Below are 15,082 nucleotides of genomic sequence, written 5' to 3' on the forward strand. Positions count from 1 at the left end.
CGACGACAAAAAGCTTCTGGTTACGGACAAGCAGAAAGCTAACGCCTTCGTTAAGACATACGCACAAGTCTCGCGTCATGTCAGAAACAAGAAGGTCGACCTCACCGCAAAGCGCAAGTTGTCTCAACCGGCGGCACGGTTATGTGAGTGCCGAGACCGGCGAACAGAGATGTGCGCGCCCTTCTCCCTGGCTGAGCTCAACGCCCAGATCGTGGAAACCAAGCTGAAGAAAACACCGGGCCCTGACGGTATCTCCAACGAGATGCTCCGCCACCTCGGCCCGATCGCCAAGAAAGAACTCCTCAGAACCTTTAACAGTTCGTGGAGCTCCGGAGAGGTCCCGAAAGAGTGGCGCGTCGCGACGGTGATACCGATTCCGAAAGCCGGCAAGGACAAGAGGCTCTTGGGCAGCTACAGGCCGATAGCACTCACCAGCAACCTGAGCAAGCTGTTGGAGCGCATGATCTTGGCCCGACTTACCTACTTCGCGGAAAGCCGAGGGTTGCTCCCTCCAGAACAGACGGGTTTCCGAGCGGGGCGGTCGGTGGAGGACAACATCGGCCGCCTCGTCCAAGAGGTGCAGGACGGATGGCAGCGACCGGCGGTCGATCGAAGAACGGCGGCGAGGAGGCCTGATGGAAGCGTGGCACAGAAATACGTCCTCGTGGCCTTTGACTTTGCCCGAGCGTATGATGTAGTGGACCATCGCCTCCTCCGGCTCAGCCTGACCGAACAGGGACTGCCGCTGTGTCTTGTCCGCTGGGTGTGGCAGTGGCTGAGAGACCGAAGGACGAGAGTGGAGGTTCGCGGGGATCTCTCCGGTGAGCGGGTCTTCCGCGCCGGACTACCCCAGGGCAGCGTGCTGTCGCCCAGCTTGTTTGTGTTATGGGCGGCGCCGCTGGTGGAGGTCATCAAGAAGATCCCCGGATGCACACCCTACATGTATGCGGATGACACGGCGGTGCTCTGCGCGGGCAACACCATTGAAGTGGCGAGGGAGAGGGCCCAGAGGGCAGCCGACGCGCTAACAAGGTGGGCGCGCGAATCCAAGATGAGAGTCTCCGGCGAGAAGACCCAACTTCTGGTTCTCTCGCAGCAAGCCAAGGACGCCAAGGACTGCCGCATCAAGGTAGCCGGTAGCACGGTCGAGGCGCGGGAGACTCTCCACCTTCTGGGCGTCACATTGGACAGACTCCTGCACTTCGGGCCGCACTGCCGTCGTCTACGAAGAAAGACAAGACCAAGAATCAACCAACTCAGACAGCTCACCGGAAGGTCGTGGGGGCTCGGCGAGAGGCTCCTCCGGACGGTAGCTAACGGATACGTCCGCGGCGCCATAGAACACGCGGCGGCGGCGTGGCTGCCTGCGGCTGCGACAACGCATCTCGGCGTCTTGGAAGTGGAGATGTTGGCGGCGGCACGCACCATCACCGGCTGTCCGATCTCCACCCCGAGACACGCTGTGAGAGCAGAGGCGGGCGTCGTGCCGATGGCGGCGAGGAGGGATGCGCTGGCAGCACGCCTGCTGGCGAAAGCGCACTCTCTACCGCCGGAGGATCCGCTGCACGCCGTAGCAGTAGCGGCCCCCGTGCCGCGTCTCAAGTCCGTGACCGGATGGAGAGACCGCGGGAGAGCGGTGTGGGACCGCGCGGGCGTGGAGTTGCCCGTCGAAGCTCGCCTAGCCACGAGACCGCCCCCGTGGACAGCGACGGAAAACGTGTCGATCCGCCTGGACGTCGGCCCGCTCCCGGTCGGAGCGACCGCGTCGATGAGGAGAAGCGCTGCGGAGGCGTGCTTGGGAGCGCTCCCCCAGTGTGCGACGTGGGCTTGGACCGACGGGTCGGCGACCGGCGGAGTGACGGATGGCGGCGCCGGGGTCCTCATCGAGCACCCAGACGGAACAACTGAAGTTCTGCGAGAGGCGGCGGGGAAAATATGCTCTAGCTACCGGGCTGAGATGGTGGCGCTGAAGACGGCAGTACAACATCTCCTGGAGCACCCACCCCTCGAGCAGGATATAATCATATGCTCCGACTCACAGGCGTCACTTGCGACGCTGAGGGGAGGACCAGCGGCCCAGACGTCCCCTCTAGGTGCCGCCATCTGGGAGCACATGGCGGCACTGGTGGCTGATGGGGACCGAAGAGTCCACCTCCAATGGGTGCCGTCCCACTGCGAGCTGGAAGGAAATGAGCGGGTGGACGCCATCGCCAAGGAAGCCGCCGCCCTCCCACAGCAGGGAGTCCCGGTCGACGTCCGCACAGTGTACCGTGCGGCGTCCCGGATCGCCAGAAAGGAGGCGACCAACAACTGGCCGGACGGCTGGTACAGGCGGCTGATGGACGGCCACCTACCCGCACCGCTACCCAGCACTACACCACGCGAGGTGGCGGTTGATGTGCACCAACTGCGCGCTGGTCACTGGTCGGGATCTGCGCAGTACCTGCATCGGATCGGCAGGAACCCCGGCCGGGACTGCGCACAGTGTAACTCGCTGGCGTGCCGGGCGGCCGGCTGCCGCTGCTGTGGCGAGGGGGAGGCGGACACGCCAGAACACATCCTGCTACGCTGCCCAGCACTGATGCGACTACGCCTACGACACCTAGGCAACATATACCCGAGGGAGGAGGAGGTCCGGAGCAGCGGCGTGGTGGCGGCCCTGGGGGCCGCCGCCAGGTACCTCCAGAGCCGGGAGGCTACGTAGCGACCGCTACGTGGGGAGTCAACAACAACAACAACAACCTGACTATCCGCGGCTCTGGATTGGACCACGCTCATCTATTCTTTTTACGTTACCAGGTGGTGGTGCCTCGATTTAAGCATCAGCTTTTGCACCACCACCTGGGCTATTTGCTTATTCCCATTTTATGTTTAATAAATGTGTTTTGTTGTTGTTGCTGTTGTTGTTGTTGTTGTTGCAGTGCATGGGCTAGACAAAATCATTACAAAATATGCGAGTATACTAAGTTCCCAGAATAGCATGCAATCACTCTTAAAGTGCAGTTTCCTATCGGCTCACCACTGCAAACCGTAGGAATTTGGCAGTTCATATCAGTCCCCGAGTAATGGGTATTGTACATAGGTAAGTACATACGTACACATCCCTATAAGCCTACGATAGGCGTTATCACAAGTGTATTCGCGGCCATTGGGGCGACGTAAGAAAAGAAGAAAACAACTGGCCCCAAGAACTTTAAATTATCAGTTAGCATGCACCTTTTCCTTGATATGTAGAGAATTTACCATTAATTGTAAGAGAAAATTGCATTTAAAATCTTCCATTTATGTTTTTTTCATCGTTTGCGCAGTATGTTCTTTTAGTAAGCTAGAAACGCTAATTAGAAATAGTTCCCGCATCATCAAGAACAATAGGAAAGGCTTGAAGTGAATGCAATAATCTAAACGGTTTTGTAATCCATGTGAAGACACTTCTAAAATTGCCTGTAGAAATATTAAAGGCAAAAGTTCAACTTTTTCACAAAACGGATGGCTATAAACCTATTCAACGTGTGACAACTCAGCCGGTATTTCGTCGCCTACAGCCCAGCTTTCCCTAGTGACCGATAGAGGCGCTGCTATCGATGTCCGCCCGTGCCGCCTAACGTTCCAGCCCTTTCCCCTTGTTCCGACTTTTTCTTCTTCTTCACGACCCCATTCGCCGGCAAAGTACGAAGGTCAAAAGCATAAACAAAACTATTGAAAATGTGTATTTGTTCATGCCATTGGGTTCGAGATAATATGATGATTAACACCGTCTTAGTTTTTTTTTTGCATAGCCGCTCCTCGATCTGTAGTTAGCATTCCTCAATTTCCTGGTAAGGCGCCCTATCAGTACTATCAGTGGCGTTGACTGGGTGATGGCGACAGGTCATGGTGGGTGTATGAGATGGTCATAGTGTGTCGTGGATTTCAAGCACTGGGGATGGTGGCGATGTTGGGTTGGGTTGAGCCGGTGATAGTGGCAGAGGGAGGGTGCGAGAGAAGCGAGGCTGAGTGTTGCGGGTCCCCCATCCTGCATCTGTTGTTGAAATTCGGCAATTTCCTGGTAAGGTGCCTCGACAGTCTCATATATACCATCAGTATCATCGTCCTGATTGTGCTCATGCATTTCAAGCGCTTCCGTTGGCGGAGTTGGTGGTAAGGGCCTGTGGTAGACGTGTTGATAAAATCCTCTTGTCATTTGACGACTATCAGGAAGAGATTGGTAACTATGATATTGTTCTACAGTATGCGAGATACGCCGTCTTTGCCAACGCTTACGATAAACGAGCAAGGCTAGCATGACAACTATCGCAATTAGGACCACAACACAGATGATAGGGATCAGAATCTCAGTGTAGGTGAAGCCGGTGCGGACCTGGTCTGAGCCATCGTCGGACGTCTGGTCACTGGTCTCAGGAATCGTTTGTTGGTCCTGGATAGTTGATTCACCCGCTATCTGAGGCGGCTGTGGCTTTGTGCCTTCTCTGAGAAAGTTGGTCGGGTTAGTGATCGGGTTAGCAGGCGGCGGAGTGATAATTGGCTCCGTGCAGAACACCTGCAGGTAGTGGCCCAGTGTCGGCAGCATGCCCTTGATCACGCATAGAGGCTGTTGTATCCAGAACGTATGCTCGGAAGACATGTCCAGACCCAGTGTTAATGTTATGTTACACTCACAGGGTGTGTCTGTTTTGAGCTCATGCACTATTACTCTTTGGTTTTTATCGAATAACAGTGATCCGTGCTGTGGATGTTTTATATGGAGGTTGTCTAGCTGAATCCGGTGGTGTGCTAAGTCACTGCCTTGTGTAACTTTAAGCGACCCGAATGCGTCCTTTTGGAGAGTATCGATTGTGCAGTTCCTGATTGTGATATCGCTGTCAGCAAGCACCGCAAATGCTTTCTTTGAAGCTTCCTCGATAGTACTGTTCTCAATGGAAAACTTCGCGACATTCAGCTGCAGCCCTTCCTTTTCTATCGCTCCGAATGTACTGTTCTTGATTTCAACTTCCCTGACCGCCCCGTAGATGGCCGATGTTTCGATGTGATTCAAGCGGCTGCTTTCAATGATTAGTTTGTTCATTCCATTACCAGCTGTTACGCATTTTTTCCTAGTGCGATGGATATGCGACGAGCTGAGCGACATAGATCCAATGCTGCCACCTAACGCCTTCTGATCGCACGTTTCCATGGTAACGTTGTCAAGCCTCAGCTTCTCAATTTCTGCCTGAATACCTGTGGATTCAATGGCAAGATTCTTCACGTTGATTAACCTTGCCTCCTGAATCCTTGTATTTTTCGCTATTGCTCCTGAGTGCATAGTGAGGTTTCCGATGTCCATGAACAATAAGTTGTCCACTGTCACATTGAATATGAAGGCTCTCTTAGAGACGGAAAGTGAGGCTATGTTCATAATGCTAATAATATGTATCTGGGTGTTATTACCGAAAACGTTTTTATGAATGACCATCGATTGTATCCTACTTAAAATGAAACTGTCAAACTGTGCTTTGGCAATGGAATGCTGAAACATCTGACAGTCATCCACGTCTTTTACGATGATTCTTGAGTCTCCTCTCCAGTCAGCCACAGTCTCAGAATAAATTTGAAGACTCTTCACTGCGCGTATTCTCACGGTGATCTGTTCGGAGTTGTTGCCGCGCGCCAGAGAGCGGGTTTGCAGGATCAAGGTGCTGACGTTGGTGATCTCGAAAAACTTTAGAGATGTCAGCTTGGCGATGGCGTCCTCACCGATCGTTATGGTCTCGGCACCGGATATTCTGATTTTTTGCACACCTCTCGGGAACGATGCCTCCGTGATGTGGATCTGGAACGGACACATGACCACCATTAGCCCGCGTCCCGTGAGGGGAGTGGGCGACGCACCTCCATAGCTTCTTCCTGTGATGTTTCCTAAAGAAATGTCGACACCGAATTGTCAGAACAAATTTATGAAGGGAAGAGTGGGACAAAGCTGCCATCCTAACGCTTCTTACAATCTCGACGCTTCATTTTTATACTTGGAAAAATTCTTTCAATACCTACAAATGTGATCCCTAATAAATTGTTTTTTATCTCAACTGCGTTTTATCTCCAAAGGGGCCCACATGTGGGAAATGGCAAAACCTTAACCCTATTAGTGGCAGGGGCGTTGTTTTTATCCACCCCTCAGGTTTTTCGGGAATATCTCCGAAACCGCTGAAGTTACGATGCTGAAATTTTCTGACTTTTCCTAAAACTAAATTGGGCACATTCCCTGAAAATTTCAAGTTCATAACTTTACCAGGGGCGGCTCCAGAGCACTGGGAATTGGGGGTCCTATTCGTGAAGCGAGTCATTTGGGCGAAGATCACGATGCTGCACCAGTTTTACGAACAGTGAATGAAAGGTATCATGTGATAACATATACAAAGTTATTGTGCATCCTCTTTTGACACGTTTTTGCTATAATAGGCGGATCCAGGCGTCCAAAAAGGGGGTTATTTTTTACCTCCCAACATAGGTGCCCTGACACCGCCTATGCATGACCAATACAATTTTAGTCGTTCTCTCATAAGAAAATTGTAACATAACAAGACCATTGCCACCCTTTTTAGAAACAGTACCAACAAAAACCTTATTTACTATACTTTTTATGTACCCCCAATCTCAATGATCTGTATCCGCCTATGATTTTTGAAAATGCATATTTTTAGGATCCATGTGAATTGCTGGTTCATTCTCTATCGATCGGCAAAAGTTGCGTTAAGATTGGTTCAGAAACCTGGCCGTGATAAACAGTCTAAAATGTATCTGCAATTTGCCCGTTTTTACCCCCCTCTACCCCCCTATTGACATTTTTTAATTTTATTTTTTTAGAAATGTAGATCTCGTTGAGCGAAATCGAATGCCGTTTGAATTTTGAAAATCGGCCCGTTAGATCTTGAGATATCAAGGGGGGGTCGTAAACAGCCCCCCCTGCCACTAATAGGGGGTAGCCAGGAGCCTGCCACTAATAGGGTTAACCCTCGCCCTGGCAGGGGGGGGGGTCGATGCGACCCCCCCCGAAGGTTTTTCGAAGATAGCGTAAAAACGGCTTGTTCGGCTTATGGGGCAACCTTTTTACATATGACCTGAAAATTTCAAGTCCGGGTGTCCTTGGATCAGGTCACCAGGTCAGAAAAACCGGTACAAGGTCATGGCCAAATTTCAATTTTCTTTTTACACCTGTCCAACTCACAGTTTGGGACTGATTTCCCTCAAACTTTCAGGATGTGCTAAGTTCACTGAGTTGTATAACATAAAGTTCGGGTTTTTTTTTTAGGTCACTGACCTGAGGTCAGTTAGAGGTCATTACGTCGTAATGTTAAGCCTATGGGAAAATACTAAATTCGGAAAATACTGGAGATATCCGCTTCGTTCCATCACTTTTGTGCTTTGAAACCACAGTACTTAACAGCTCAGGTCACTTAGTGCTTCTTTGTTTGGTGTACTTATCCATGGGTCAGGTCAAATGAGGTCAACTGAGGTCAAATGACCTTTTTGCCAATAACTTGGCACATAATGACGCTAGAGCTTTTGACTTGTTTTTAGCGAAATTTTTACATTTATACCCCCCAAAACCCCCTAAATATTGACCTAGAGCAACCAAATTTGCACAGGGGCGAGAACTCCAGGGCCCAATCTTGTAAACGCCGTGAAATGGATATGGCAGCACTCTAAGGCTGGATATATAGTACGCAATCTTATAAAACTCTGTAAAATCGAAAACACGGCACGCTCCCTACAGCATTGGTAGCCGCCGGTTTTGAGGATGCCCTAGCATGCTTTTAAAGGGACACTCCCACCTTAACATTAGTTTTGAGTTGAGATAGCCAAATTGGTGGCCATGGCCTGCAAATACCGGTTTGGGCACTCACAACATCGAAAAATGCTTTAATTCGAAGATATGGAATTTCAAACTTGCAGTTTTCGGATTCTAAGGGGCTAATGCATTGGAATGCCCCCTTAGAATTTGTGACGTCAGCGGAGATCTAACGATTTTTAAATCTTAGACTAAAACCATCGTTAACACGTGGTGGTATACGCTGCTTTGCGCGCAACGTCTGTCGCACTTTAAGGCTGCCAAATTATTGCTTCCAAATAAAGTCGCTAGTAACAGGGGAGATCCCAAAAAGTAAACAAAAGTAAAAGCCTAATATCTTGAAAACCAGTGAATATTTTTCGGTGAAATTTGGTAGACATTCGTATTTCGTTTTCGCTCTTTCTGAACCAAGGGACATCACTTTCATGCCAATTCATTAACTTTTTTGAAGGTGGGAGGGTCCCTTTAACCGTGAGCAGCTGTGCACATCTCAAAACACTGACAATCATCAGCTGTTTGCGGTTTCAGCGGCGTCCATTTCACGCCAGAATTTGTGGCGTACTTTGACGAGCTTCTCAGACAGTTTAATTAATTTAAGATAAATTCAATGTTTTTATGATATAAGTATGCAATATTTTACGTATATGATATTTTTAAGGTTAAAACATCCTCCACATGTTAACTCATAGTTTATTATAATGATGCTTATTATACAGACAACGATCAATTTCAAAATATGTATTTTCAGGAACTAAATACACACTAAAACACATAAAAACGAGTGTTCATCGTTATATGGATTTATTTTTCAAATAAAAAGGGGATTTTTAAGAGGATTTTAGCACCTGTAACCATCATAGATTTTCGGCAGCCACTGCATTATAGAATCGGTATGGGTCTTTAGCCTATTCTCACGTCTCACGTATGACACAAATAACGGACACTTCATGGCTTCTGATTAGATATTTAAATTAATGATGATATACCTTAGTTTGTCAAAAAATTGTAAATTCCTACTCACTATTCGTATCTCCTCACTTTCTGTCTGGCGCAGTTAAGGATCAATGTGTTGTTTCTCTTCCTGCATCTCGAACTGACTTCTGAGCCGAGTATTTTTCTTGATATGCTTTGATATGTAGACTGGGTTCTTCAATCTTTTGAGGAATTGCTTTTTAGCTTGAGGTTAGGTAACAGGTACCTATGCTTGAATAAGAAGGAAAATAAGCTGTAACTTGACCTAATTCAGTTCATGTACGTAGTCTTCGAATTTTAGTAGTTTATCTTCAAGAAGGAAAATGTTAAGAGCTTATGACAAGAAGGAAAATAAGCTACCTATATCTTGAATTGATCCAGTTAATGTACGTATCCTGATGCTCAAATTGTAGGAGCTTCATTGTCAACGGCATTACTTAAATTACTGAAACAGTAGCCGAGCTATAATTAATGAATATTTAAACAATTCTTTAACAAATTTATTGCGATGCCTTAACAGCAAATAAATGCAAATGATAAGTAGAAGAAACACTTTATTCACTCGAATTTCTGAGCGCGAGAATGCCCTCGCTGAAATTTATTTGGTCAGCAATCCACTTTTCAGGAGAATTCTTCAAGCATGTTTGTGTTTTCCATAGTTTGCTATCACGTTTTCCATAAATAACTTATTCATTACACATATGTGTGTCTCTAAAAGAAATAAATGCCCCATGAAAATTAAAACACATAACTTTTGCTGTTCGCAAACAGTACGCATAATTTCCAATAGCGACGGCGACAAGACATTGACCAATGACGTTGCGTGTTTCCTGCTGGCGTTGATTTGTACTGTGGGCAAAATGGCGTGAATAGAATTACCATACTATTCTCTTTATAAGATTGCGTGAATAGGGTGCCGTAAATAGAGTGGGGTGGAATGATAGTACGCCATTTGGTAGCACAACCTTTATAAGATTGGGCCCAGGGGGCCCACCTACCTGCCAAATTTGGTGTTTCTAGGTGCCATAGGAGCCAATCGCGAGGGGGGTCGCATCGCCCCCCCCCCCTGTCAGGCCGTGTTACGAAAATGCCCTGCCAGGGCGAGGGTTAACCCTTGCCGGCACAGGCCATTTTGCGTCCTTCGACGGCACAAGGGGGGGGGGGGGTGGGGGGGTGCGACCCCCCTCTCGATTGGCCCCTAATCAAGCTAGAGCTTCGCGGAAAAAAAACGAGCGTGTTACCCCTGACCAGAGAAAGCCGAAAATACCCAATATTTTAATGTCCTAGGTCATCGGTAGAACTTCCAGGTCAGGTCAATGACCCAAAAGTCGGAAAAATCGGGACCTGTTGGAACGTCGTAAAGTGTGGCTGCTGTGTGATTTCTCGGGGTGCTGATCACGAACATCATGTTAGTTTTGATCACAGATGGTGTCTTTATGCATTTAGGCCGGGTCGGGTCAGTCAGGTCAGGTCTAACAGTAGGGGTACTGCCGGTTATTTTTAGTACGTGTCAACCGCCTCGTGGCATGTTACGAATGCACCAAAGCTACTTCGTAAATGTTCAAATGGTTGCTAAATTCGAATTCAGCTCTAAAAACTAGCCTAGAAACATCTAAAACTTGACAAAGTGAACCGAGTTCATCCAAGGTCAATGACCTGACCGGGGAACATTCACTCTGCCCAGGGTTCATAATGTCCAGGATACGATATGCCCAGTGTCGAAACGACCAGTGCCTTGAATGGGCCAGAGTTAATATGTCCAGGGATTGCATAGTCCAAATGTGGCCAACTGCCTGCAGATAGAGTAAATTCAAAGAGGCCAGGGTATTTCATAATGTCCAGGGCACGATGTGTCCAGTGTTCGAAATGGCCAAAGTTCATAATGTCCAGGGCACGATGTGTCCAGTGCTCGAAATGGCCAGGGCTCATAATGTCCAGGGCACGATGTGTCCGGTGCTCCAAATGGCCAGTGCCGTGAATGGGCCAGAGTCCATAATGTCCGGGGATTAAGGAGATTTAAAGTTAGGTTAGGTTAGGTTGGGTTAGGTTAAGTTAGGTTAGGTTAGGTTAGGTTGGGTTAGGTTAGGTTAGGTTAGGTTAGGTTAGGATTGGTTAGGTTGGGTGGACTATGTAATCCCTGGACACTATGAACTCAGGCCCATTGAAGGCATTGGGCATTTTGAACACTGGGCACATCGTGCCCTGGACATTATGAACCCTGGCCATTTCGAACACTGGACTCATCGTGCCCTGGACATTATGAACCCTGGCCATTTCGAACACTGGACACATTGTGCCCTGGACATTATGAACCCTGGCGCCAATTCAAGGCACTGGCCATTTCGAACACTGGACACATTGTTCCCTGGACATTATGAACCCTGGCCTAAATAATACGCACCCGACCTGTCCTGACCTTCTGGTGACCTTGAAACACACCCTAATGCATGAGAGCAACATCATATCCCATGCTTGAACGCTTGAAACCACGAAAAGACTGCATACGCGCGGCTAATGCGAGCCGACATACGCCGAATCGCGATTCCGGCCAAACATGGTCTTGAAAAGTAGGTCACAAGTCAAAGGTCATTAGGGTTAGGGTCATAAAATTTTCAGGGTAGGTGTAAAATTGATTAACGCGAGGGTACTGAAAGTTTCGTCGCGATCAGCCGCTTTTTGCGCGAGGTATTCGCGAAAAACAGAGGGGGGTCCGTTCGACCCCCCCCCCCCTATACGGGCGAGGGTTAAATGAAGGTCTATGGTACTTAACGTAGCCAGGTCACATGGGCATGGAAGGGCATTCCTGCAGACCTGTTCCACTATGTTTCACATGGTGGACAATTCAATAGGTATGGGACAAAAAAGTAGGTCAAAAGTCAGGTCAAACTCAGGTCAAAGGTCAAAATTCACAGCATTGGCGTCTGGACCCAGTTGGCGAAGAGGCAATTGACGGTGTTCACCCAGAACGCATTCTTAGGGTGCGGAGACAATGTGATTTACTCAAAACGCCATGCAAAGTTCAAGGTCAAGGTCAGGTCACGTCAAGAAAGTAGTCACTAAACGGGCTAAGTGCGACACATGTTTTATGGGTCATTTTGCCCATATAATGCAATGGTGATACTTACTTAATGGTTTGGACAACATTTGGATGAAGTTCAGTTCATAGGTCAGGTCAGGTGAGGTCAAAATAGGTCAAATTTTAAAATTAGTCTTTTCAAACACAATTGGTGTATATCTGATTCAGTTTTTCATGGCGAATCCAGCAGTGGTATTTTCATAGTTGTAGGTGATCTAGAACTTCCAAAATTTGCAATAAGAAATATTTTTTCATGTGTAGTTTTGCGGCTTTTTGGCCATTCTGTGACCAATAATTGATGGATTGCCTAAAAATTTGGTATGAGCATAGCAAATACTTGTTTTCATAACATATATTCCGGTTTTTAAATTTAAAAAAAAAACTTTTTGTTTTTTATAGTTAATTTTTTATAACTTAACCCGCGCCCTGCTGGGGGGTGTTTGAACACCCCTTGTGGTTTTCCGCGAATATATTAAAAACGGCGGCGCGAAGCGCCGCCGTTTTTGGTACATTTTATCATACATCAATTCTACACATGTTGTGAAAATTTCAGACCAAGATCATTCAAGGTCAGGTCACCAGGTCACTTGAAGTGACCTCACCTCATAAAAAGTTTCAATGTCTGCCATAGCTACACCGAGTGACCGATCGCTTTGAAACTTTCAGTGATTGCTAAGAGCAATAGCATGTACAAAAGGTATATCTCAGAATTTTGATATCGATGACCTAAGGTCAGGTCAATTTTGCGACCTCCCCATTATAAGTCAATGGGAGACAATTGAAATGCGCCTCTTTTGGATAAATGACATTATAAACACTCCCAAATACTGAATTACAAGTGGCTTAGACACACTGAACATGAAAATGGTGTCCGTGACCCCCTGTTTATGCCCCTGAGGTCAGCTTAGGTCACGAATGGTATCTAAGAGTTTTTCGCAAATAACTTTTGATTGAGGCATGCTATAGCGATGAAAACGCCTTAGATGTGTTCAGCTCGACGATACGGATCGACTGATATGCAACATGACCCTTTCCGGTCAGGTCATGAACTTGACCTGAGGTCAAATTTTCAAGTTGACCTTTCAAGGTCAAGTTATAGTTCATTCGATGCGTCTTGACCAGAGGAACACGATGCCGGTAAAAGTAAGCTCGTACAAGGCTTGGGTCAAAGTAATTGCAGAAAAACTGTTTCCGAAAAAAGATCGGCTATTTTTGCAGTTTTTGCCCCCTGCAGGCAAAACCGTTGACGTTAGGTCAATCTGAGAGAATTACTCAGAAAGGGCGTTAATAGGGCTATCGAATGCGCTTTTCTGCGGCGCTGTAGCTCTATTGGTTCCCGAGTTATGCATTGGCTTCTTGGACATTGTCGACATTCGACCTGGAAATCGGCAAAATTTTGCCTTAAATGACCTCTGGTGACCTGACCTTTGACCTGACCAAAAAATTGACTGAAATGATTTCTTCATTATTTTTGACGTTCTTTCGAACGCCGCCTTCCGCGTATCGCTACGTGGCCTAGGAGCCGAGTTAGAAGGGGGGGGGTGTTCAGACACCCCCAGCAGGGCGTGGAAATCCAGGACCCCCAGCCGGGCGCGGGTTAAGAGTAAAAAACTCAAAATTGCTAAAATACGAGATAGCCGTTTTGTAGCGCGCTTCATTTTACATCCTTGGTGGCTTTTCGGGCTATTTGCTTCAAAAATGTAATTTGGGTGAATTTATAAACATTTAGACGATTTTGACCGAAAATCGCTTGTAGTGACGTCATAAAACACAATTTTCTCAAATCTTTACAAAGGGGATTTCGATAAAACCTGCACAGTCGATGTCAAATTGATATAGAATAAGGTACCCTAAATTTCGTGGCGATATCTGCAACGGTTTCGCGGTTATCATGAAAATCCAGGAGGGGCAGAATCTGTCCTCCCCCCCCCCCAGCGGGGCGCGGTTTAATATTATCATTATAATACTAATGTAAATAATAAGATTATGTTATGATTATTATTATTATTGTTATTATTATTATTATTATTATTATTATTATTATTATTATTATTATTATTATTATTATTATTATTATTATTATTATTATTATTATTATCATTTTTATTATTATTATTATTATTATTATCATTATTATTATTATTATTATTATTATTATTATTATTATTATTATTATTATTATTATTATTATTATTATTATTATTATTGTTATTATTATTATTATTATTATTATCATTATTATTATTATTATCATTATCAAAAGTTCATGCTCCCCTATCTTACATGAAAACTGCGATATGGCATGGATGAAAAAATGGATGTTCGGGTATGTTCGTCACACCCCATATGTAGAAAACCGATAGTTCCGGCGAGGGTAAAGCCCATGCCACATGTTGCGAAGCCTATAGTGGTGGTAAACACCTACCTACTACGAAAAGACGAAACGGAGGTACGCGTTTCGCGTACCTCCGTTTTATTTATTTTTCTCACCTGTTTAATTTGCCGGAATTTCATGTTGCAGAATACACTCTTGGCCAAGGTCTGGCATTCTTTCCGAGCATCCAGCTCGCAGTTTGTAGTGAGACAGTCGGTGGCAGAGACCACATACTGGACGATGACTGCCACAACCAACAGCGCGATCAGCGGGAAGGTCCCGCCCATCCTGGAGGGACCAGACTGGCCTCTGGAGAGGAGCGATCTCAGGTCCGTGAGGAACGGATGTGACCAGAGCGGCGGGCTGCTCGACAGGGAGTGACCGGTAGCGTCGGTACAGTAGGGTGATGCGTCAGTGACGTATCAATCAGTGACACGCTGCACAGGCGGCTATCAGCTTAGCGAAGGCAGATACAGGGTGTTTCGCTAAAAGTGTCAAAAAGTAAAAGGCCCTAATGCACATAATAACAATGTTTTCTATGGACATTTGCACATCATTCCATCCGCGATTGTTGGACATTTAAATATATAAAAATGATATCACCGTCACTCAAACCTATTCCACATATCCGCCGCTTCTTTCGATGCACCGTTTCGGCACGTGTCCGGAGGTGCCTCACAGCCCGTTTTCATCTTCAGCGTCCAGACTGTCGGCAAAGCCTTGCATTGTGCTCTTCAGCTCCAAAAGTGATGCGACTTAAGTCTTCCTCAGCTCTGCGAGAGCTACTGACCAAAACCAGAAGGCTAGCGGTGACAGATCAGGGCCTCGCGCTGGCCAG

General features: G+C 46.9%; 1 protein-coding gene across 1 annotated transcript; it reads right to left on the minus strand.

Annotated features, from left to right (window-relative positions):
- Positions 1–3,689: 3,689 nt before the first annotated feature.
- Positions 3,690–14,621, minus strand: LOC122374491. Its single transcript, XM_043353289.1, has 2 exons — positions 14,361–14,621; positions 3,690–5,806 (listed from the first exon to the last, which is right to left on the minus strand). Exons 1-2 carry the CDS (start codon positions 14,529–14,531, stop codon positions 3,869–3,871), a joined length of 2,109 nt encoding a protein of 702 aa, XP_043209224.1. The 5' UTR covers positions 14,532–14,621; the 3' UTR covers positions 3,690–3,868.
- Positions 14,622–15,082: the final 461 nt, after the last annotated feature.

The sequence above is a fragment of the Amphibalanus amphitrite genome, unplaced genomic scaffold (assembly GCF_019059575.1).
Source record: "Amphibalanus amphitrite isolate SeventyFive unplaced genomic scaffold, NRLGWU_Aamphi_draft 001662F_arrow, whole genome shotgun sequence".
NCBI lineage: Eukaryota > Metazoa > Arthropoda > Thecostraca > Balanomorpha > Balanidae > Amphibalanus > Amphibalanus amphitrite.